The 23,143-nt window shown below is 46.2% G+C and overlaps 3 protein-coding genes across 6 annotated transcripts; 1 reads left to right on the top strand and 2 right to left on the bottom strand.

Annotated features, from left to right (window-relative positions):
• Positions 1-77: 77 nt before the first annotated feature.
• On the bottom strand, positions 78-5,673 carry LOC124052389 (E3 ubiquitin-protein ligase TRIM39-like). Of its 3 annotated transcripts, XM_046376588.1 has the most exons (3): positions 5,509-5,673; positions 2,083-2,270; positions 78-1,855 (listed from the first exon to the last, which is right to left on the bottom strand). In XM_046376588.1, exon 3 carries the CDS (start codon positions 1,844-1,846, stop codon positions 206-208), a length of 1,641 nt encoding a protein of 546 aa, XP_046232544.1. In that variant the 5' UTR covers positions 1,847-1,855; positions 2,083-2,270; positions 5,509-5,673; the 3' UTR covers positions 78-205. The 3 variants fall into 3 exon arrangements, with proteins under 3 accessions (XP_046232544.1, XP_046232553.1, XP_046232535.1); XM_046376597.1 differs by lacking the exon at positions 5,509-5,673 and having other exon boundaries at positions 2,058-2,769; XM_046376579.1 differs by lacking the exon at positions 5,509-5,673 and having other exon boundaries at positions 2,083-2,769.
• On the top strand, positions 2,904-16,155 carry ero1b (endoplasmic reticulum oxidoreductase 1 beta). Of its 2 annotated transcripts, none has more exons than XM_046376610.1 (16): positions 2,904-3,368; positions 5,576-5,695; positions 6,465-6,548; positions 6,746-6,787; positions 7,911-7,993; positions 8,302-8,375; positions 8,600-8,720; positions 8,932-8,978; positions 9,409-9,420; positions 9,505-9,531; positions 9,699-9,791; positions 9,876-10,122; positions 11,401-11,470; positions 11,591-11,677; positions 11,904-12,037; positions 12,224-16,155. In XM_046376610.1, exons 1-16 carry the CDS (start codon positions 3,201-3,203, stop codon positions 12,282-12,284), a joined length of 1,470 nt encoding a protein of 489 aa, XP_046232566.1. In that variant the 5' UTR covers positions 2,904-3,200; the 3' UTR covers positions 12,285-16,155. The 2 variants fall into 2 exon arrangements, with proteins under 2 accessions (XP_046232566.1, XP_046232574.1); XM_046376618.1 differs by lacking the exon at positions 2,904-3,368 and adding an exon at positions 3,719-4,360.
• Positions 16,156-17,980: 1,825 nt separating this feature from the next.
• gpr137bb (G protein-coupled receptor 137Bb) lies at positions 17,981-22,260 on the bottom strand. The gene is made up of 7 exons (XM_046376631.1): positions 21,739-22,260; positions 20,334-20,383; positions 19,948-20,170; positions 19,564-19,713; positions 19,346-19,474; positions 18,569-18,690; positions 17,981-18,458 (listed from the first exon to the last, which is right to left on the bottom strand). The coding sequence occupies exons 1-7, from the start codon at positions 22,138-22,140 to the stop codon at positions 18,338-18,340; spliced, it is 1,197 nt and encodes a 398-aa protein (XP_046232587.1). The 5' UTR covers positions 22,141-22,260; the 3' UTR covers positions 17,981-18,337.
• Between the last annotated feature and the right edge of the window lie 883 nt (positions 22,261-23,143).

Genomic DNA, 23,143 nt, shown 5'->3' with positions numbered 1-23,143 from the left:
TGTGCCCCAGTGCACAAAGCAAAGCTCCATAAAGACATGGTTGGATGAGTTTGGTGTGGAAGAACTTGACTGGCCCACACAGAGCCCTGACCTCAACCCCATCCAACACCTTTGGGATGAACTGGAACGGAGATTGTGAGCCAGGCCTTTTGGTCCAACATCAGTGTGTGACCTCACAAATGCTCTACTGCATGAAAGGGAAAGATCAGACAGTTTGATTGACTGGACAGATGATGAGAGGTGCAGAGTTTCTACCACCATCATTCCTACAGGGACTAAGGAATGGGAAGAGTTTCTCAGTGAAGGAGCAGCCAGTAAAGGAGAAGATCAGAGCTGCATCTTCTGCATCATAAAAGGAGACCAGACCCTCCTCATAATCCACAAACACCCCCACCTTCTGGGGCTGAGACTTCAGAGAGAGACGGACTGGAGGGTCATCAAAAGCTTTGTACTCAGTTCCATTTCTCAGCCATATTGTCCAGTAACCCTTCTCAGGTCTCATTGTAACTTCTCCCTTCCTGTCTATCGACTCTCTGACCACTCCCAGATTCCACTTAGACTTCCCTTTGACCTGAACTTCAAAGTAAAATCTGCCAGAAGAGATACTCTGCTTTCCTAAAAGAAAATTATAATGAGAAAATCTCTCTGGGTTGTTCGGAAGATGGTTCACATCACCATGAGTCACTTGTTTCTCATCATCAGACAGGATGAGTTCAGGATGTGCCGTGTCAGGATCCAGAGTCACGTCCACTGCATACTGCTGGACCCTCTTCAGCTCAGCCTCAGCGAGAAGCTTCTTCGTCCGTTCACTGAGTGTCTCCTCCAGCTGAACCAAAGCTCTCGTCACAGTCCCATCATAGGATGCTGGAGGGACACTGACATCTGACCAGTCCATAGTGGGAGGGACAACCTTCAGAGATGGGAATCTTTGGAGAAGATGGACGTGGTCTTCAGAGTTTGAGATCTGCTCCACCTCAGTGCTTCTCTTCATCAACTCAGAGATTTCCTGTTCAAGCAGTTTGATGAAGCCTTCGTCCTGTTTCTGTGTCGTTCTTTGTTTCTCCTGGATTCCATCGATGAGCTTTTTCAGGCTTCTCTCCACAGACTCCTTCACAGAAGTGAAGACCCGAACACCTTCTGCTACCTCCATGTGTGCATTTCGCTTACTGAGCTTCATTGAGTGTTTGACCTCCTGAATCTTCAGTCGTCTCTCCTGGATCATCTGCTGAAGTTCAGTGTTTGTCTTCCCCAGCTTTGCCTTCTTTTCTTCATATCCTTCTTTCAGAGGAACAACTTCATGTGTCTTGTGGTCTAAAGCAGGACAGTGAGTGCAGACACACATCTGGTCGGTCTTACAGAAGAGCTCCAGAGGTTTATCATGCTGCTTACACATCCTGTCTTCCAGGTTCTCCACAGGGTCAATCAGCTGATGTCTTTTCAGGCCTGACAATGTCAGGTGAGGCTCCAGGTGAGTCTCACAGTAGGAGACCAGACACACCAGGCAGGACTTCAGGGCCTTCAGTTTGGTTCTAGTGCAGATGTCACAGGGAACTTCTCCTGGATTGGAAACTTCTTGCTCTGAGCTGCTGCTGGCTTCCTGTTGAGCTGACTGTCTGAACTTAGCAACCATCTCAGAGATGAAGGTGTTGACCTTTAAGTCGGGCCTGGTGGTGAAAACCCGTTTACACATGGGACATCGGCACCTATCATTGGTGTTCCAGTGCTCAGTGATGCAGGTTTTGCAGAAGTTGTGTCCACATGATGTGGTGACTGGATCAGTGAAGACATCCCGACAGATGGAGCACAGAAACTGGTCTTCAGACAGCAGACTGCTGGCAGCAAACATATCTGCACACTGAGAACAAACGTAAAGTATGACATGTTTTGGTACATACCTTTATATCATTTTTATAAAAATGTCAAAGTATGATTACAGCAATTTTAAAACTTTACATTTTATGGGTCCGTCTAACTGAGATTTCTCTCTGACATGTCATTACACAATAAAAAATGTAACTTCCTGTTTGATTGGTGCTGTAAGTTTTGTGTGCATTCACCTTAAATATTATCAGCTGCACTCACCAGTGTTTTCGTCAGTTGCTGAGAAAAACCTGATGAACTCAGTTCATTACTTCTTCAGTCAGAAACACAGAAACTCGTCTTGACTGCAGCTCTGACAGTTTAGGTTTCATTTCAGTGATGTGACGTTGAAGCTGTCCAGTGCTGCTCCGCCTCTTCCTGCACTTCTGTTTGTGAGGATGTGTCTCCTCCTGCAGGTTTACATGTGATTAGAATAACATACATTTGGCACAGGATAAGTTTAATGTCTGTGACGATCTTTTCTCTTTTCCTCTGCTGTGTGAGTTCTTCTGCAGCCAGGTTTCTCAAAAAGAGGTCAGTCCCACAGAATGTATTTTAAAGTCAGCAGGTCAACAGTAAGTTCACAGTCCTCTACAGCTCTGCATCCGTCTGACAGTCAGTCTGTAGTTCTGCTGTTTGTCCTGTAAAGTTCAAACCTTCTCACAGTATTTGCTTCTTTCCTGTAGCTCCTACTGAATCAGAGAAAGAAGGAAGGAGCTGCAGTTTGTCCATGGCCTTAAGAAAATCTCCCCCCTCAAAATCTCCTCCTTCTAACCTCTAACAGAGGGAAACCCATCCAACCCACTTTCAAAATAAAATACACTGTATAGACAAACGTAATGGGACACCTGACCCCTTGAGACATTCTGAAAACACAGACAGCTTTGCAGCTTTAACAGCTTCCACTCTTCTGGGAAGGCTTTCCACCATTTTGTTTCTGTGGGATTTTTTTTATCCATTTACTGCAAATTATCGCGGGCATTTTATCTTGAAGATTGTAACCGGAAATAAAACTACTTTTTGTTTTGCTAACTTGACAGTAAATTGGTGGACGCTGGTGGATGAGAACTTCCCGAGTTACTTGCCGTCTGTAAACAGTGACCCCGGTTCTGTTAGAGGCGGCAGAACCTTAAACGTCCGTGTGAAGGTATTCGAACACCGGGCTGCTCACTTCACCCAGCCGCTCAGATTTCTAGAGCCACTGTAGCCTGCGGATGCTAACTTCAGCTAGCCCGAAGCTACCGTAGCCGCCGACTCGCCGAACAGGCTGAGCTGACCGAAGTCTCGGTGTTTCCGGGCTCTTTTTTGTTCCCCCTGGAGCTCTACCGGCACAGTGAGTGATGTGGAAAGTAACTTTACGAGCGTTCTGCGCTGTGTTGTTGGCCTGGTTCTTCGGGAACTTTGTTCTGGGCTGGTTTCAACAAAACAACGTAAAACCTCAAACGCAGCAGAGCCAACAACATCCGAGCAGAGCTCCAGACAGCCAGGACCAGAGCTGCTTCTGCCATGTAAGTCGCCCCGGCGCTGTGCTTGTGCAACCGTAAAGTCAACACGATGTTGTTGTTGCGGATTTTGTAATTTAACTTGGAGCTTTAAACGAAGCGACACGACACGACAACAGTCACCATTCAGGAAATCTTCTAGCATTTTCTACTGTCGTCTTAATTTGACGTCACCGTGTGTGATGCTAGCTAGCAGCAGCAGTGCTCTCCGTGTGTGTGTCTGTGTGTGTGTATAAGTCACATTGTGTGGGGTTTTTTTAAAAAAAAAAAAACAAATTTTTTCACTTTTCTGTCAGTAAGGTGTTCGAAGCTGAAAACGGCACGTATAAACAGTGAAATGTCCACTGTGTTTATTTTTGTCTGTGTGGCGGTTATGAAAACCGTTTTGAGTTTTCAAGTGAGACTTATTAGCTGAATATGATATTTTACAATTGACATTCATTACTGTCACCTTATTTATTTGTTTTAAAACATTTTACTGGGTTGCTCCTGATTTCAACTAACCAACTTCCTTCTCTTGGTGTGTTGAATATTAACGTTGTTTCGAAGCTTACACAGTATTGACGATGAACGTGTAAAACTACACGCCTTGAAGCCGAATTGCTATTATCGCCGCTGGAGAGTAGAAAAGCGTGGTGTCCTGTGATTGGCTGCGGCGGAGCTCCCGCCTCTTGTCCTCTCGTGGGAGTTGTAGTCTTTACAGCCGCAAACAACAGGCGCTCCTAACGACGTTTAACCAGGAAGAGGACTACAAACTTGGAGGGGCGGGGTTTAGCTTGACAGCCTGTTGTTTGGAGGCGTGTCCCCGGGCGGGCATGGGACTGGGTGTCTGTAGTGACAGCTCAGCCCGCAGACAAGAGCTGCAGGCCCAACGTTTGCTGAGAGGAAGTTTTAGTTTTAAAGCACAGTGAAGAGGAGCGCGAGAGAAAAGCGACATGCTGAGGGGAATCGGCCTCCTCCTGCCTGTCCTGGCTCTCGGCGGACTGCTACAGTCAGAGGTCAGCTGTGGTTTGGTTCATGTGATGCGTTTGAGTCCGTCCAGGTGTTTCTGACGAATTCCGCACTTGGTACAGTATCAGAAATACCAGAATGAGTTGGCTCCGTCCACTTAGTCTCATTGAATGTGCTCTAATCTAAATTTGGTGCACTTTATTTTACATGTTTACGTGATTTTGTGTATTCAGGAATTCCCTCTGCAGAAAAAAACTGCATTTTGGCACTAAATGTTGGTGAAATAGGAACTTCTGTGTTTGAAAGGGAAGTTCAGACTCAGATTAGTGGAAACCTAATTGAGCACACGTACGCTCGTCCTGTTAACGAGTTTCTCATTTGTGCAGGTTCAGTTGGCCTTCTGTTAACAGTTAATTGTAAATAATGAATCTCCCAGTTCCTCTCTGGTAACATCCTCAGAAATCATCGGGACGTGACAGCGTTGTTTCTGTTGGTTGTCAGTGACCGGTTTTCAGTTAAAATGTCTTCTGTTAATGTAAACACGGCTAAAGACGCGGTCGCTTCACAGCAGCCAAATGCAAATTTATCCAAAAGAGACCCGACGGATAACAAAGCTGTGAATACGCTCTGAGTGACTCCTCAGCAGAACGTGAGGCGTGTCGTCTGCTGGGTGGTCACGTAAAGTCTTAACATATTTACTTTAAAGCTGAAGGGATTTGTCACTTCATCAGTTGAGTCTTTTTAAGCCACGAGGACAAAACTCCCAGCAGACCGAGTGTCTTTGGGGTTTGGACTGTCGGGCGTTTTAATGAGTCAACTTAAACTTTGTGTCAGTAAAATGAATGTGGTTTTCAAGAAAATAATCATAGCCAAGAAAATACACAGGGTGGATTTCAGCCATAAGATTGATTTAAATATCAGTGTTTCTAATCGTAGTAATATGTAACAGTGTTCATGTTTCTTACTCATAATCTGAATGTGCAAAGTAACTAAATCTCGTCATCTAAAAACTCGCTCCAACTTCCAGTTACTCTTATGAAACGGTCCTTTAACGTGTAACATGACAGAACGTCAAGGTCTGAGCCCCGTTTACAGCAGTGTGGAACAGGAAAGGCTGAAATGAAAAGCTGACCAAAGCTGATGAACTCTGATAGACGGCGGTGAGCCGCCCTGAACTCTTCTCCCGGTGGCTCACCTGAGCTGCGTTTGCGTTGTTGTGATTGGACGGGACTTTGCTGACGTGTTGTTTGTCTCCGCTGCAGCTCACAGGAGTCCTGGACGACTGCTTCTGCGACGTCGAGAGCATCGACGTCTTCAACAACTTCAAGGTTTACCCGCGCATCAAGAAGCTGACGGAGAAGGACTACTTCAGATACTACAGGGTGAGAGCTGCTGCCGGTGGAGGTTTCTGCCCCGCAGTGTGAGCACATGTTGGCTCCATTGTTTATTCTGCTGGTTTGTGTTGTGTAATCGCAGTGTTACACTCGAGGCAGAGCTTCACCGTCACCGCCGTGAGTGAGCGATTGGACGAATGACCTTCCAGGCTTCTTTAGGTCTGTGAAGGGGCGAAAATTCAGCGCGAGCCCTGAATCGCCTGTTCTCCCTTGTTTCTGCCTGAGCCTGAGCTGAGCAGGTGCTTGTTGTTTTAAATCAGGAAGCAGAAACCAGTTTGTCTGCTTTTGAAAAATGTGTTTGTCTGTCAGAATCGATTTCCTGCCTTCCTTCTCAGTGGTGGCGGTTGGCATGACGTTCGCCTCCTTCAGGCGGCCTCTCACACACTTCTGCACCTGCAGCTGCTGTAGTGTTTCCTCATGGTTTTGTTCCTGTGAAGCGGCTGTTATGCCACAGGAAGGACGAGTCAAACTGTCCACAGACAGATGCAGTAAGAGGAAGACGTCTTCCCTGAACCCTGCAAACCCCTGGTGACGTTCAGAGCCTCGTTTCTGCTGCTGCGAGGGAGCACGTAAAGCTGGACGTGCTCTGCGCTGTAGCTGCCCGAGCTAACGTTAGCATCACAGACACGAATGCTAACATGACAGGTTCAGGACACGCCTGTCTGTCAACACCGTGCTTCATGTGATGAACTGACTTTATGTGATGGTGATGGACTTGAAATCTCTCAGACACGAGTCTCATGTCTTTTGTCTCCAGGTGAACTTGAAGCGACCGTGTCCCTTCTGGCCCGACGACGGACACTGTGCCATCAAAGACTGCCATGTGGAGCCTTGTCCAGAGGTCAGAGGTCACCAACAGCAGCTGCTTCATGATAGTCTGACTGACGCGGCTTTAACATCTGCCTGCTGTCTCTGACTGATCTTAGGTCAACAACGAGATGTGTCCACTTGAAAACAGTCGCTGAGACAGTTTTGTGGTCCTGAGATGATGTAGAGTTTGTGCTTTCTGCTGTCTCTTACTGTTTGTTTGTTCCACAGAGTAAAATCCCAGTGGGCATCAAGTCCGGGAACTACAACAAGGTGAGAGCGACACGTTTTTCTTTGCTCTGGAAACACAACAGGTCAGCGACAGGACTTCAACGGATTGTCGTAAAATTTGAGTTTTTGTTGTCACGTTTATCGCAGCAGCTCAGGGCTTTGACCGACATGTCGAACGGCTCCTGTCCCGTTAGCTGAAAGGTCTTTTTCTGAGTGCCTGACTTACAAATAGTTAAACAGTTTAGACTGAAGCCAAAGTAAACACGGGAACTTTGTTTGAATGCAGTTTTAATTTGAATAATTTAAACGTAAACAAGACTTAAGAATACGTCAACAGGAGTCTGAATGCGACCAGACTCTCGGATCCGCCTCTGATGCTCTGACGGTACCAACTAAGAGATGCTAATGATATGACTGAGCTAACGTTAGCTGCAGCTACAGCCAGCAATAACAACAGTCGCTCCTTTTAAAAACAGCTGCATTTGTTTGGGACTATTTTCAGCAGCGGAGGGATCCCCACTTGGTGCTTTAGTGAGTGTCTGTGGTAGCAGGACCGAGTGTGTGGGACTCGTTAATGACACGCAGTCCCAGGGCTGAACTGACTTCAGACCTGACAACAAGCTGCTGGTCAAATGGAGTTCAGGACCAGCTGTGTTTGTCCCAGCACTTTGTGTCTCATCAGCACACGCACACACACACACACACACACACACACTGTGTAAACCCTCACAGCACTCAGCTTATCTGCTCTGATAGTTTCCATGTAGAGACTGAGTGTTTGCCAGCTCTTGGCTGGCAGGAATGTTTGGTCATCTGCACTCGTCTCAGTGAAGGTCGAGTCTGTTTCACTGACCGTCAGCCAGGAGGGTTAAAATCAGTCGGGTGGAGAACAGGAAACACCAACCTGTGCCCACAGTGACGCTCATCCACCTGAAAGCCACATCCACAGCGACTGTAGCAGAGAACGCAGTAGCCGTTTGCACCTGCTTCCTGTCTCTGTGCTAAGCTAAGCTAACCAGCCGCTGACGGACAGACAGACATGAGAGTCACATGATGCCTGCGCTGAAGCGTTCGCTCAGCTGCAGCAAAGCGAAAGAAGGAAACGAGTGCCAATCAGAGTCTGATCGAGGTGACATCCGTCCGCTCTCTGTCTTTCTGTCCACAGTACTCGCAGGCAGCCAACACAATGTCGGACATGACGGAGTGCGAGCAGGCCAAAGAGCTGGGCGCCATCAACAGCACCCTGAGGTGACGCCACTGACTGACTGCCTGTTGTCTCCGTCAGCTGACAGGAAGCAGTCAAACATAAACCAGCAGCTGCTGCTCTCAGCCCACTTCACTGGCCCTCGTGGTAAAGGTGGAGGCTCGTCACGGGTGGAGGCTCGTCGCGGGTGGAGGCGGCAGCAGAATCTGATAAAGCTGTGTTTTTTAAAACCTGCTCAGCTGGTGGAGGCAACAGACCAGAGGGACCATCAGGTTTACTTGAACCTCAAATTCAGCCTTCAGACTGGAGTCTTCAGGATGTTCATGTGGTCATTTATTCATCTTTATTTCAGTAACCAGAGTAAAGAGGCGTTCGCTGACTGGGCGAGACACGACGACGCTCAGGACCACTTCTGTGAGCTGGACGGTGAGGATTCACTCTTTGACCTGAACCACTGCAGGCCCCAGGACGAGTCCTGGTGGTTCTCACGACCCTGCAGCCACACAGGAGGATTTGCGTGCGATCTCTGGGATCCCGTTACCTCAGATGAGACCTCACGAGGTCCCGCAGGGGTTTGATCAACGAGCAGCGTGTTGTTCGTGCACTTTGTTCAGTCCATTATAGTCTGCTTTTCTGTGTGTGTGTGTCAGATGAAACCTCTCCAGATGCTGAGTATGTGGATCTGCTGCTGAACCCGGAGCGATACACCGGATACAAGGGTCCTTCAGCCTGGAGAGTCTGGAACAGCATCTATGAGGAGAACTGCTTCAAGTGAGACACACACACCACTCACACAGTCACACACACACACACACACACACACACACACACACACTCACTCACACGCTGTAGGTAGGAATGTGTGTTTATTTGTGTGTTTCTGCAGTCTGACAGAACACATACTGATATACACTGTAACCTCTGACGATTGTGTGTGTGTGTGTGTGTGTGTGTGTGTGTGTGCGTGCGTGTGTGTGGACAGGCCCAGATCAGTGTACCGGCCTCTGAACCCTCTGGCTCCGAGCAGAGGTGAGTCCTGAACGTCACTGACTGCTCAGTTTGGTTTGAGCTTTTTGTCATCAGGACTCCTGGTGGGCGCTGATGTCTGAGCTGTCGGCCATGTTGCTGTTCTCAGATCAGTCTGAACGAGGTTATGATGTGTTATGTCAGAGTCTCAAAGCAAAGTGTTGAAACGTTTCAGCTGACGCTCAGACCATTGAGGGAGTCAGAGCAGGCATGTGACTTCCTGTTTAACCTCAGCCTGATGACGGAGGCTGTTCCTCAACGTCTTTACCCAGAATCCCTCACAGGAAACGCAACATAACCTTTGGTTCAACTTTGTCAGTTTTTCTATGATCAGTGGACATCCCATAATATTTTCCAGTGATTCTCGGTGATGTGTGTGTGTGTATTAATAGCACAGATCTAACAGCTTTGTTCTCTCTCTGTCTGCGTTCAGGAGACGATGACGGTGAGTAACGACTAAACGATCTTCATGAGTTTATTTTTATCTGCGTGCTGACAAGCTGATCAGCTGTCGTGTCTCACCTTGCAGGTGAAGGTTTCTACACGTGGCTCGAAGGTAAAGTCGTCCTCACGTCCTCGTTGATGTTTTTCTCTCACGTTTATTTAACAAACTGATTGAGATGCAGTCTGGTGATGTGATGATGAATGAAAAACATCCATCAGTGTGGAAACGAAACTCGTCGTCTTCGAGCTGACGGCGGACTCTCCGCTTCCTGTCTGCAGGTTTGTGTTTGGAGAAGCGAGTTTTCTACCGACTCATCTCGGGCCTCCACAGCAGCATCAACATCCACCTGTGCGCCCAGTACCTGCTGGACGGTACGCCGAGCTCATCCCGAAGCTCATTCAGTCCGTGAAACGTGAGTTCAGGCGCTAAAGTGCTGCTGCTGTTTGATTCCTCAGAGGGCTGGGGCCGCTCGGTCTGGGGCCCCAACGTTCAGGAGTTCCGGCAGCGCTTCGACACGGCAGAGACCAAAGGCGAGGGCACGCGGCGGCTGAAGAACCTGTACTTCCTGTACCTGATCGAGCTGCGCGCGCTCTACAAGGTGGCGCCGTACTTCGAGCGAGCGTTTGTCAACTTGTACACAGGAAACGGTCAGGAGGACTTGGCCACCAAGGACCTGCTGCTGCAGCTGTTCAATGAGATCAAGTAAGACGGGTTTGTTCTTCAGGCCTTCGGGTCAGACGTGATGAAACAGAAGTGCAGTTCAGTCGCCAAAAACCTTAAACATCCACATTTGTTCATGTCAGCATCTGCTTCATGTCTTCTTCACTAGCAGACAAAAACTTGGACACGAGTCCTCACCACAGCTGCCACAATTAATTGATTAATCAGTTAGTCAGTCGAAAGAAGAGTGGTTGCCTTCTGTATTGATAATTCATTAATCATTTGTCATTTTTCAAGCCAAAATGTCAAACGTTTGCTGCTGGCGACTTCTTAAATGTTTTCTCTGTAAGTTATGACCATAAGTGAAGAGTCTCTGGGGTCTTGGACTGTTAACAGTAATTTAAAGACGTCACTTTGGTCTCTGGCACACATTTTTATCATTTTATATACAAGTTATTAATTGATTTATGTTGAGAATAATTTGCAGATTTATGGATAATGAAATCAATCGAAGCCCGGCGTGCTGGTCAGTGAAGGTGCGAACACACAGCGCTACAAGCTGGACATTAGCATGCTAACATGTACTGCTGGAACATTCATTTGTTTATTGCAGTTTCAAATTTTAATTTTCACTTCTTTATGACTTTGTATAAGCCAAAGAATTGATCAATTGATAATACACCTAATGTAGTAACATTCAAATCAGGAATAACCAAGTACATCATGTATTTGTACTCAATGGGTGGATCTTAACCAGATATGGGCGTGGCTTCAAGAGGAAGTGGGCAGAGGTAGCCTTAAGTTTTATTACAGCCTCAGAACTGAGCTTCAGATCAGTTTTTCACAGAAAAGTTTTCAATAAAAGTGAATGAACAAACTTAAGTTAGAAACCCAATGAGACTTTTAGTCGTAATACAACAAAAACACTTTTTACTCAGGTCTGTACTGGACAGTCCTTTTTCCAGTCTGATGCTAACAGTTAGCATGCTAACATGCTAAATAGTGGTACAACATGTTAAGTGTTAGCATGTTAGCATGTTAGTCTGCTGTTAGCAGCATCTTTCCTCTGCTTTCCTCTGAATTTAAATTTTCACATAAATAAAACTTGTTTTTGTCCAACGTGATTCAGAGATCAGCGGTTATGATTTTAAATAAAGTGCTGAGAAAATAACATAAAACAACAACAACTAACGGGGCACCTTTGAAGCCTGTTATTTTGCACAGGTGTGTTTAAACGCAGACGTGAGTTTGAGTTTCTCATGTTGTGCAGTTCATTTGTAAGAAGTGATCAGAAAGCTGACTGCTCCTTTTGTCCTGCAGAGCTTTCCCCATGCACTTTGACGAGAAGTCCATGTTCGCCGGACACAAAATGGAAGCCAAAACATTAAAGGTGAAGCCAAAGTGTTGTAACAGTGACGAGTCCGTCTGTGTGTCTTTTATTCTGGTGTTTGTTTGGGGACGCGTCATGTATGAAGGCTGCGTAACCCAAAGTGGACGTCGTGTCTTTCAGGAGGAGTTCCGCCTCCACTTTAAAAACATCTCGAGGATCATGGACTGCGTGGGCTGCAGTAAATGTCGCCTGTGGGGGAAGCTGCAGGTGAGCCTCTTGGCTGTGGCTCCACACTCTGATTATTGATCTCATTAATAACAGAGCAGCAGTAACGACGTGTGCACTAAACTGGTTCCATGTGATCCATTTTTTAAAATCCACCTGCACGCGGTCTAACCGAATACGCTGTGAAGAGTCCGTGTTCGCGGTTATACCTGCTGAATTTAGAGAACCTGTCGAGCTCCTTGACGGTTGTCCTGTGTGTCGTGTGCAGACTCAGGGTCTGGGTACGGCCCTGAAGGTCCTCTTCTCTGAGAGGGAGATCCAGAACCTTCCTGAACACAGCCCCTCCAAAGGCTTCCAGCTGACCCGGCAGGAGATCGTGGCCCTGCTGAACGCCTTCGGCAGGTAAGTTTTCACCTGCGCCTGAGCAGCTCCGTAACAGTTTGGGTGGACCAGTGCAGCTGGAAGTGGCTAATGTTTGTGCTAATGGGTTGGGTTGTCACAAGAAGCTGAATGGAGTTGGAGATTCGACCCCTCATTCCGAACACACGAACGTCACGCCACGTTTCTTGTCTCGCTTTTCTCTCTCAGGTTGTCCACCAGCATATATCAGCTCCACAACTTCCGCCTGCTGCTGAAGGAGAGCAGGTAACAGAAGGTGATGTTCCACCTGGCCAGTAGGCGGCGCCAGCCCACAGAGAACTGCAATAGTCTAATCCTCACCTGGAAGGACTTTTTCATCAGGATCAGCAGTGAACACCCTGACTAACGCTCTGTCTCTTTCCCCTCTGTACCTCCTGCTCCTCCTCCTCCTCCTCCTCTGTGTGGCAGATGATGAATGTTAACTCCTCCTCCTCCCCCTCTTTTCTCTGCTGTAAAACTTATTGGCCAGTGAAGAACTCTGACCGTTTCTCTTCTAAGTTATTTTTTGGTCTCTTCTGAGAAGTCGGCCAGTGGAATCAGCAGGGTGGTTGTGATGTTGATGAAACAAACCAAATGTTTGGAAGGAAGTGACATCACAAAGCAGACGGCGGCCGTTGACGGACTCTTGATGGCCACGTGAAGGTGGTGTTCAACAGGAAGTGACTGAGCTTGATTGAGTTTAAAAACAGTCATGTCACTCGCCCTGCCCCCCTCGCTGACCCCGCCCTCTGGTGACATCACATCCCGTTGGATTTTCCACTCACGTGACCCTGAGTCAGACCTCCTTCTAGAATGTAGAAATGAGCTGTCCTGACGGAGGACTGAGGACAGACGGACGGCCGAGCGGACGCCGTTTGTCTGATGCTGCCTCTTTGTTTTTCTCTTCTCTCTCACATTCTTGTCTTTGGAGAAGTTTGTTGCTCAAAGCCTGAGGATCTGGACCAATCAGCTCGTGTTTATCATCTCAGGCCTAATTTATGTCAGCTTGTTAGGCGGTGTGTGTGTGTGTGTGTGTGTGTGTGTGTGTGTGTGTGTGTGTGTGTGTGTGTGTGTGTGTGTGTGTGTGTGTGACAGACGTACATCTCCACTGGCCACATGTTGGTGGATTCCAGCCGTGTCTCGTGGCCTGCGTGACTCTGAGGGTTTCCTCCAGATGAAGCTGAGCTCCTCTTGAAGAGGTTCTGTCCAGCTGTTCAGCGTCCAGCAGCAGACTCGGCTGTGTGAAACAGGATTATCAGACCAGCTTCAGTCAGAAGGAAACGTCGGGTCACCACGTGAAGCTGACGGCCGCTTGGCTGCAGATTTATCAGCCGCTGTGGCTGTTGGACGATGACGTGAGAGCTCATCTGCGAGCGCTTCAGGGAAGGTGAACACGTTGAAGTCGCGTCGTGATATTTCACGTCTCATACAAAGCAATAGATGTCACTCGTTTAACAAGGTGACTGAACACGTTGTGGTGAGTTGGAACAGTTTGTTGGTGTGCGTGTGTGTGTGTGAGACCATCAGCAGTTGCAGCTATAAAATAATGGACTATGACTTGATTCCACAGTTAATGCTAAGCTTGATACAGTAGCAGATTTTTGCTAATTAACAAATAATTCTGTTTGTTTGTTTGGATGAATGGGTCGTCTGTCTGTCCGTCTGTCCGTCTGCCTGCCGTGTGTTTTGTAAAAGTGGCGTCTGGTTTTCTCTCTTTGCTTCCACCGTGTTGTCTTAAAGCGCAGCCTAAATGGAGACAGATGTAGTGAAGCTAGGAGTCGTTATCTTGTCTTCAGACTGATTCTTGCTGAGGTGTTTTATTTCATTCTGTAAACTTCCTCATAAGTGAAAAAGGGGTGTGGTGGCACTGAAGAGGGTGGAGGTCTTGTTGCAGCAGCTGATGGGAAAGTGTGAAAAACATTCTCCTTAAAGGGTCAATCTGTTGTTTTTCTTACTGTCAACAAATCCCACGCCTGAGCCCCACTGTGATGTCACCCTTTGGTTTGTGGACCACATTTTTGAAGCCTCCATTTTGGCATCACAGCCATCTTGTTATTTGGAGCCAGAAGTGACCTGATGGGACCCAACTGGAAACCTGAGGACACGCCATGGTAGCAGCCTGTCAATCACAAAGTAGTCCTGCCCTAAAGTGTTTCTGCTTTATGGTCTGTTTGACTCCAAGCGGAACAATAACTTACAAAAAGAACATAATGCTGCAGTTAAGAAGACCTGAAACCAGAGACTGAGACCAGAATCACACCAGGAAACTGCTCACTGAGGTCATAAATCAACTGAGAAGTCCACTCGTTTTCTCATAAGCTTTCATACAGTCGGACTTGCGTTTGGAACCAGTGGAGCTGCCCCCTGCTGGACACTGGAGGGACTGCAGGAACTCTAAGGCACAGAGAGATTTGTTGACGATAAGAAACCACCACAATATCACCAGACTTCGCCTTTAACAAGCAGTTTTTAATCTTTATAGAGACACAAAGTCATCACTAAGAGATTTAAATGATTACACCTGTTACGATCAATAAGCAACGTCAAACAAGCAAAGGACGTCATTGGACTGGACGTCACCTGTGGTTGGTTGGTTTTCTGTAGCCCCGTGGAGCCTGAAGTCCTTAAGGAACAATAATTCTTTAGATTACAACCTGGAAATAAAGATTTAGTCAGGTTTGATTGGACCAAAGATGTTTAAGTCACCTGCTTTTCTTTTATGTGTTTTAGTTGGTTTTTTGATGTTTGTGTTTAACTCGGCTGTGTTGTTTGGAGACGTGATGTTACGATGAGTTATGAGCCTGAGCTTTTGTTTTTGATCATACACGTGTGATGTGAGGCTGATACATCACTTGTATATTTAATTATTTGACATCTGGATACCAATACAAAATATGATTGAAATAAATGTTTCAGTATAAAAAGTCATATTTTAAGTAAGTAAAATTTCACTTTCTGTTTAGTCCTATTGTGTGCTTCAATACCTTGTGGTTCACAATGATCAGTAATTACTACAAGAAATCCCATTTTGCAGCCAAATGGCATCGCTTTAAGATGTTTAAAAGACAAAACTCACCTGACCTGATCACCAGTCAGCTGCAAGATCAAACAGATCTGCAGATCCTGATCCTCTCGGAGAGGAAACTTCGTTAATGAGACAGAAGGTTTGTGTTTGTGAATTCATGAAACAGGAAACAGTTTGTGTTTCTTTGTGCAAAAGATAAAACCGTGAGGTAAAGTGTACGGAGGCCTTAGTGTGACAAATGAAAGCCCCCCGTTTTTCCCCACTGAGATTTGGAAAATAAGTTTTTAAAGGCTGTAAAAAAAAATGTCTCTTTTGGTTCATTTAATTAATAAATTTATTATTAAATAAATTTAATTATTAGGTGGGACATAATAAATACGGTTTGTAAAGATTAAAAGACATTTGAAAAATAATTTTACAAATTACTTCTGTAAAATTTCATTTAAAGAGATTATTACATAATTACACATAAATATATAGACAAATAAATATACAATAAATAATTAATTTAACGTTTATTTCCAAAAGTAAAATTAAAGTCTGAAACCTGAACATTAAAAATGTACACAACTGGAAACTTAAAATGAAAATTACTTTCCAAAAAAACAACAAAAAATCAAGTCCTGCAATTTTAGAAACTTTTTTTTTTCAATATTCCAAAAACATGTTAGTTAAGTTCAGCTGGTTGTTTTCAGATCTGAAAAATGAAGACATAAAATCAAGTCGCTCTCATTGAATCTTTCAGTAGATTTTATTTATTTTAGTGTTACCTTGGAGCCTCCGTAGGGAGTCTGCCTGCTCAGTGTGTGTGATGAGTGTGTGTGTGTGTGTGTGTGTGTGTGTGCCTTCCTCTGAGCCTTGCATGTCCTCCAGCAGCAGGACGTCCTGCACAGTCCACTGGTCAGCCTTAAAGCTCAGCTTCAGACCTTCACGCTCCTCATGTTGAACCTGTCCAGTTTGTAAAAGGCGGCACAGCTTGAGGTTTACTTTCTTTTGCTTTCAGATCTCTGCTGTATGGATAAACATGCACCATGTCCATGTGTGTACCTGCTGAGTGTATTTATTTGAAAAGAGGATTAAATATTTGTGGACATCACTGACCTCCGTTTGGTTTTTGCTTAAAATGAGTTTGAACTTTTTGACCTTTTTCAGTCAGTGTAATCAGATGTTTTACAAAAGTCATTCTTCTTTCAGAGTTTAAATCACTTCGTTTTTTCCTAAATAAATCCTCAGCTGAGCCTCGTGGTGACTGAGGATGAGGTCCAGCCCAGTCAGCCAGAGGACCATTAGCTGATGGCTTGCCGAGCTGTGGTTAGCGATAGCTACGGCCAAGCAGAACAGCTACTCTGCTGCCTGCTTTGAATGTTCATGTTTATACAACTTGCTCCTTTAATTCAGATGAACTGTCCAATAAATTCTAACTTTGTTGTGATTACAACCAGACGGTCATTTTATTGAAGTGTTACCTTTCGTGTCGACATGTCACCAACACACAAACACAAAACGAGCTCAACAGCAAAATGTGTGGTCTCAGTGAGACCCCGCGGCTGCACAAATAACTTAGAAAACCTGCGTCTGTTAGAAATATAAACTTTAAGCTTCTTTTTCTGAACATTACAGACTTGTCAACAGTGCAGAACAAAGTCCACATGAAGAAAAAGGTACCGACGGGTTAAATCTCAAAACAGTTTTCATGACTATCGGGCTTTAAAAGATTCTTACTAAAAAACAGCAAAACTTTCTAAAACGTTTCAGAAATTTATCAAAACTCAATTTCACATTTAATAAATATTGAATTTGTTTATAAAGAAGTCAAAATAAAGCTCAAGCCAGGATTAAATTAATTATTAACATGTGAACATCAAAACAACACAGAGGTGTTCAGCTGTCTGGTTATTGATATTTACAGCATATTGATCAGGTTAAATCAACAAACAGTGCACGAGTGTTCGAACATTCGATGGTTTCGTCTGTTAAAGTCCACAAAATCCAAAAACGACTTGAGGAGCTTTTCAAAGTTTGCTCAGGACAGGACATTTTAATGTTAAAAACTAGACTGAGTGAACCTTTATTAACCTGTCAGATTGTCTGGAGGAGCGTCGGACTCATCAGGTGTCTGTTTGTGTGAATAATTAAATCAAACAAAATGAAGGACTGTGCCTGTTCCACTTGACTGACTCGCTGAAAAACTTTCTCTAAAACATTAATGACTGTAAAAGCATCTCTGAAGCAGGACTCCTACACAGCGTTAGCCTGGAAAAAGTCCAGCTTGGTTCATTTTTATTGAAGAGAAACGTTGAGATCAAAAAGACTTGAATGTATTGAATGAAAAGGTTTTCATACTGTCACTAATCTTGTTTTCAGAAAATATTTACACTCTCATGCTAACGTCGTGCTAACGTCCTCGTTCATTCGGTTTGATGGATGGTTTGCTGGGGTCCGGTTGGCCAAATATTTTAGATCATTCACTGAATTTTTAAGCTAAGTAATTGATCCTCAGCGCCATCTGTTTGCACTACTATTTACAATTTAATTAAAGAGTTTGGTTTAGACCTGCTCAAATTGGAAAGTGTCATGCGATAACTTTTGTTGTGAATTGGCACTATATAAATAAACTGAATTGAATTGAAATGAAACTATGCAGACCTCCTGTAGTCGACCTCCATGTCCATTTGTGTGAGCGTTAGCATCAGCGTTAGCATTGATAAGGTTTAGCTGCTAACGTCGCAAGTCAACTCTGCTCATCAAGTTTGCTCTGTACGTTGTGTTTCTGTAATCAAGTTGATTTTGAAAGTTAAATACTAATACAATTTCTCATTATCATGAAAATGATGTGAAATCAATAGATCATATCATTTATAGTGTCATTTATCAAAATGACTAGCTCTGCGTTCACGCTTGACTTTTCATCTGACGTTTCCTGTGTGCATTTGCTTTGTTTTGTTTCACCTGTAAGTGGCATTTAAATTGTTGTTCTTGTACATGTACAATTTATCTTTGAGCACCTGATCAGTGGATTTGTGTCGTCTCCAAACTTCAGCAAGATATTTTCTCACTGTGTGTATTTTAACAAACATTTTCCACATCAGTTACTGGAGTGCTACTGCGTTGGTGTACTACACTACAGTATTACTACAACCTGTGTAGGAACCCTGCTGGACGTTCTGGTGTTTTCCCTAAATTCTCTCTGTGACTCTACAAACTGGATGTCAGTGATAATAAGAAACACGACAACCAATCACAAAGTGCAGACTGATGCTGTACAGTGAAGAGAGGGCTTATGGGTAAGGGTGGAGCTCTCCGGCGGCGGTGGCGGCGGTCAGGCGCTGTTCGTCGCTGTTGGTGTGCACAGTGAAGCTGCTGTGGCGGCTGCCCCAGTCGTAGCAGTCGGAGGAAAGACTGAGAGAAAGACGAGAACCTGTTTCATCACACCAGGACATGAGATCTGATTTGGTCCATCGTTAGTATTGATTAGCACTGCTTGAATGAATTCAGAAGTGACTTTGTACCTTGCTGATGCGTTCTGGGGGGGGATGCTCCACGCCAGGTCGTCGTCACTGTCGTACCGACGAGGGTTGTCAAAGAAGTAACCCCTGGAGGAGAGAACGTGGTTTGGTATCCCGACGGTGCTCTGCGGAGACCGAGAGTCTTCATCAGTGAAACAGTAAACACAGAAGCTCCGCTGTGACGCTGAGCTCACTGGATCCACCATCCGACACCAAAAACTGGTTCACGTATCAGGTGGTCTGGGATGATGGCTCTGACGTGTGAGTAATTTCAGTTTTTGTGGTGCAGCCTTGTAGTCAAGAAGTCTCTCAGCTAAAATGTCACGTCATTGCAGATCTGATGAATGTGTTTAAATCAGCAGTTCACCAAAAAAATTAAATGGGTGAACTGTTCCTTTAAGGGGAAACGCCACAAGTGTAAAACGTAATGTTTGGTGCAGTTTTGTGATTCTTCTTCCAGACTAGTGGAAAGACAAATGTACATGTAGGTGGTCAGATTGAGTTCAGATTTGTGTTCTGGACATCCAAGCAAATTAACACAAGTTTAATTCGATGATGCACCTGTAGTCTTATTTTGTGCCTCAAAGTGCATGTGATTCCCCACTAAAGGCTTTAAAGGCTCTTAAAATGGCTGAATTCACATGCATTAATAGACTGAGAGTCTACAGCTAGCGGTTTCGGTTTAGGTTAGGGTTCATCCTCTGAGGAACATGAATATCACATCAAATGTCTTGAAGGTCAGAGGTCACCTGACCCTGCCGACACGGGAGGACGACTCACCCTTTCCTGAGGCGGCCGTCTGACCCGAAAGAAGAAGACGACCAGCGAGGTGGGCAGAAGCTCCCAGACGAACAGGATCACCCCGAACACGATGTAACCGGCGTCTCCCAGCGACGACCGCAAGTCCGCCTGGAGACAGGGACAGGTCAAAGGTCAGGGGCAAAAAGATGAAACTCCTGATGTGTGTTTGATCACCACAGTTTAAGTCGAAAGCCCACCTGGTCTGAGACGTTGTACCAGTCGTAGTCAAAGGAGTTGATGGTCTCGATGTCGGTGAGGGCGAGCACCACAAGGTTGTAACAGGCTCGTGATGCGTACAGCAACACTACCGTGATGCCAATCAGAGTCACCTGACACACCGACGTGCCCTGCACACACAGGTATTACTCGTCACCATTCATTTTTAATTTTATGTCCGTGCTGCAGTGATATTTACAAAAGCTTTCTCGCACCGATGGAAAACCTGGAGTAACCTGGAGTTTAGTAAAGGAAACTTGATGATCTGTGGCTGTTCTGTTTGAGTTCTTTATTCTGGGGCCCCACTGAGGGCCTCCAAACACTTTGTTCCGGCCCTGCTAATGTTAGAAACCTGTGGCTTTTACCTTTGACTCCAGGTAGATGTTGGCCAGCGACATCTTGGCGACCTTGTAGAGGCAGACGGACAGCGAGACGGCGCAGAGGACGAACAGACTGTCGTTGATGGTGACCCTCACCAGGACGATGGTCTTGACATCAGCTGCGGTCATTTTGACCAGGAGGGCACAGACCAGATTAACCACCAGGAAGAGAAGACTGACGCCCAAGAAGACCAGGTACAGAGGAAGTCTGGGTGGGGGGAGGGGAGTTGGTCTTAAAACTGCACTTTAAACTTTTGGGAAAATCTAAAACAATCAGTACTTTTCAGGAAAACTAAGTTTAATTTTATGTTGAGTCTGATTTATTTCCAGACTTTGAGAGTTATTCATCACACTGAGGTGGTGGAAGTTACCTGTACTTGAGCAGTGCAGGTGTGTACTTGGACTTTGCCTTAAAGTAAACCTGTGAAGGAAGCAAAGACAGATTAACACCTTCAGGAGGGAGTTGATCTTTAGCCTGGTCGACTTCTGAATCTCATCCCGGTTTGCTCCGTGTGTTTCAAATAAATCTGGTGTTGTGCCGCCCGACGGAGAAACAATCGACCAATCACAAGTCTGTGGGTTGAATTAACAACAAGGACGTCCACAGACCACAGGTAAATGACAACACCTGTGGGTGAGGTTGGTGCATTTGGATCTGATAATAAATAACAGAAGAAATAATTGTGATGTACAGATTTTGCTGTTGGACAGGTAGCCTTACATGCTGCTAAATTAACTGCTAACGGCTGCTAACTGGAGCTGTCATTAGCTAGTTAGCTGTGTTAGCTGTGCAGCTAGCTGTCCTTGCTAACTTTATTCTCTCTCTTCCTTATTTATTTTTGATTCTGGCAGTTTCAGTCCTCCATACGAGAGCCAGCAGTCTGCAGCTTTTGAGTCCAGCAGCTCATTCACTGACTCGCACTCTGACTGAAGGCGGCCTCGTTGAAGAAGTGAGACACCTTGATGTTTGATCAGAAGAAAAATCATCTCAGCTGTCGGGAGCACGTGGCGTAAAGCTGCTGGTGAAGAGGATTACTTCTGTCCTTCCTTTCTTTCTATTTGTGCATCTGCCAGCTGCCGTGGATGAATGGCTGAGGAAGAGCTGCTACACCCATCAAGCCAGAAAAACACTGACTGACTGAACATTTGACGTGGCTGCCAGACCAACATGATTCAGCTGAGCCTCACAGTGGCTGCAGCTCAGGTGGCTGAGGGGGTCCACAAAGATTTTTAAATATTTAAGAATGACTGTAAAGGATTCTTTCACTTCTCGGTTTTGTTCTGGAGGCGTGACCCTGCAGCTGTGGCCTAATGTTCCTGTGGTTGTCTCTCATGGACGTAGCTAAGTAGCTAAATAACTGAACTAGCTGAGAATGAACTGTTGAACACGTCAGAGTCTGAAAGCAGGCTGATGCTGCAGAAACGTTTTCCCGAGCTTCAGCCTGACGTATTTGGCGTCTTTGAAGACTTTCAGATCTGGACTGGAATCCCGATCGAGTCCTCAGGACTTGAGGACATATTGACGGACACACCGATATGTCTGGCGGGGTTTCAGGTGTAGGAGTCCGCTGGTTGTGGTCAGACGTGCTCTTTTGCACCTGTAACCACACCCAGCAGTGATGTCACGGCGCACTGACACACCGTGGAGTACCCTCTGACATCACTGCAGCAAGGAGCGAAGTCAAAGCACTGGAGCAGCTGTTACGTCACTCTTTAAAGAACACTGTGGTCCAGAGTCTCACCCCCCACCTGGACCAGCAGCAGAGTCCCCCTCACCTGTGCACAGTAGAGGTTCATGAGGCTGAGCGTGAAGAACTGCAGGCAGACGGGGAAGCAGTAGAGCAGCCAGAAGGCGAAGGGTCCGAGAGCGTTGGCGGTCACGCAGTCTCTGAAGTAGAAGGAGAAGAGGAGGGCGCGCAGGGCGGCCCACAGCAGACACAGGAACAGGAAGGCCGTCTGGTAGCTGAAGCGCTTGTGTCGGTATCGCAGCACCAGCCAGAGCTGGGCGTAGACGAAGGCGAACAGCAGCGAGTAGAAGATGGTGTAAGCGATGGTCAGGCCCAGCTTCACGTAGGGGGGTATGGCTGGCGTGATGGTGGGAGGGGGAGGGAGGTGGGAGCCGTTACCGGCATGCTGCTGCTCCTGCACCGGGTTCCCCTCCATCGCCTCCCCATTCATCCCCCCTGTGTTCCCCAGCAGAGGGAGGGAGGCAGGGGAGGTTAAAGACGGAGCAGCGGCCTCTGGTCTGCAAAAGAAGAAGAAGAAGAAGAAGAAACGTGTGTGAGCGCGTTAGACGGATCCCTCACATCCATCGACTCTCCTCTAGACACACCGTCTGACTCAGAGAGAGGAGGAGGAGGAGGAGGAGGAGGAGGGGGAGAGACACCTCCCCTCTTTTTGCCGGTGCCTGGTGGAGAACCACTGGTGGCTGCTGGTCATGTGATCACACTCCCCGGCAGCTGATTGGCTGAGCAGGAGGAGGGATGCTGCAGAGAGGAGAGGAGGGTGGAGAGATGGATCTGGAAGGAGAGAGAGGTGGGATCCCAGTACACACACACACACACACACACACACACACACACACACACACGCACACACGCACACACACACACACACACGCACACACACACACACACACGCACACGCACACGCACACACACAGCAGCATCATGCAGGCTGCAGGTTTTCATTGGTCAGCATCAGATCCTGATGGATGTCGACGAGCTGGCAGACGTCATTATTTAAGTGTATTTTTAGAAAAGCTTTTGACGTGGAACTCATGTACAGTCACGAATGAATAATAATAACACTAACACATTTTATTTCAGATACGTACATTAAAAGATCCCAGAAAACCACACCAAAGAAATAAAAGTGCAGACAAATGAGTGAAGTTACCGAGTGAACGGGTGAGTGAACGGGTGAGTGAAGGGGTGAGTGAAGGGGTGAGTGAAGGGCTGAGTGAAGGGCTGAGTGAACAGGTGAGTGAACGGGTGAGTGAACGGGTGAGTGAAGGGGTGAGTGAAGGGGTGAGTGAAGGGGTGAGTGAAGGGCTGAGTGAAGGGCTGAGTGAACAGGTGAGTGAACGGGTGAGTGAACGGGTGAGTGAACGGGTGAGTGAAGGGGTGAGTGAACAGGTGAGTGAACGGGTGAGTGAAGGGGTGAGTGAACAGGTGAGTGA

Source organism: Scatophagus argus, chromosome 2 (genome assembly GCF_020382885.2).
Source record: "Scatophagus argus isolate fScaArg1 chromosome 2, fScaArg1.pri, whole genome shotgun sequence".
NCBI lineage: Eukaryota > Metazoa > Chordata > Actinopteri > Scatophagidae > Scatophagus > Scatophagus argus.
The sequence above is the reverse complement of the archived record's forward strand: the minus strand, read 5'-3'. Positions and strand labels throughout refer to the sequence as shown.

Coding starts and splice junctions, on each gene's coding strand:
- LOC124052389 (XM_046376588.1), bottom strand. CDS start 1,846: ATGTTTGCTGCCAGCAGTCTGCTGTCTGAAGACCAGTTTCTGTGCTCC.
- gpr137bb (XM_046376631.1), bottom strand. CDS start 22,140: ATGAATGGGGAGGCGATGGAGGGGAACCCGGTGCAGGAGCAGCAGCAT. Junction 19,714..19,947: donor ACATCTACCTGGAGTCAAAG/GTAAAAGCCACA, acceptor CTGTGTGTGCAG/GGCACGTCGGTGTGTCAGGT. Junction 19,475..19,563: donor GGTACAACGTCTCAGACCAG/GTGGGCTTTCGA, acceptor CCCTGTCTCCAG/GCGGACTTGCGGTCGTCGCT.
- ero1b (XM_046376610.1), top strand. CDS start 3,201: ATGTGGAAAGTAACTTTACGAGCGTTCTGCGCTGTGTTGTTGGCCTGG. Junction 9,792..9,875: donor CGCCCAGTACCTGCTGGACG/GTACGCCGAGCT, acceptor TTGATTCCTCAG/AGGGCTGGGGCCGCTCGGTC. Junction 10,123..11,400: donor CAGCTGTTCAATGAGATCAA/GTAAGACGGGTT, acceptor TTTGTCCTGCAG/AGCTTTCCCCATGCACTTTG.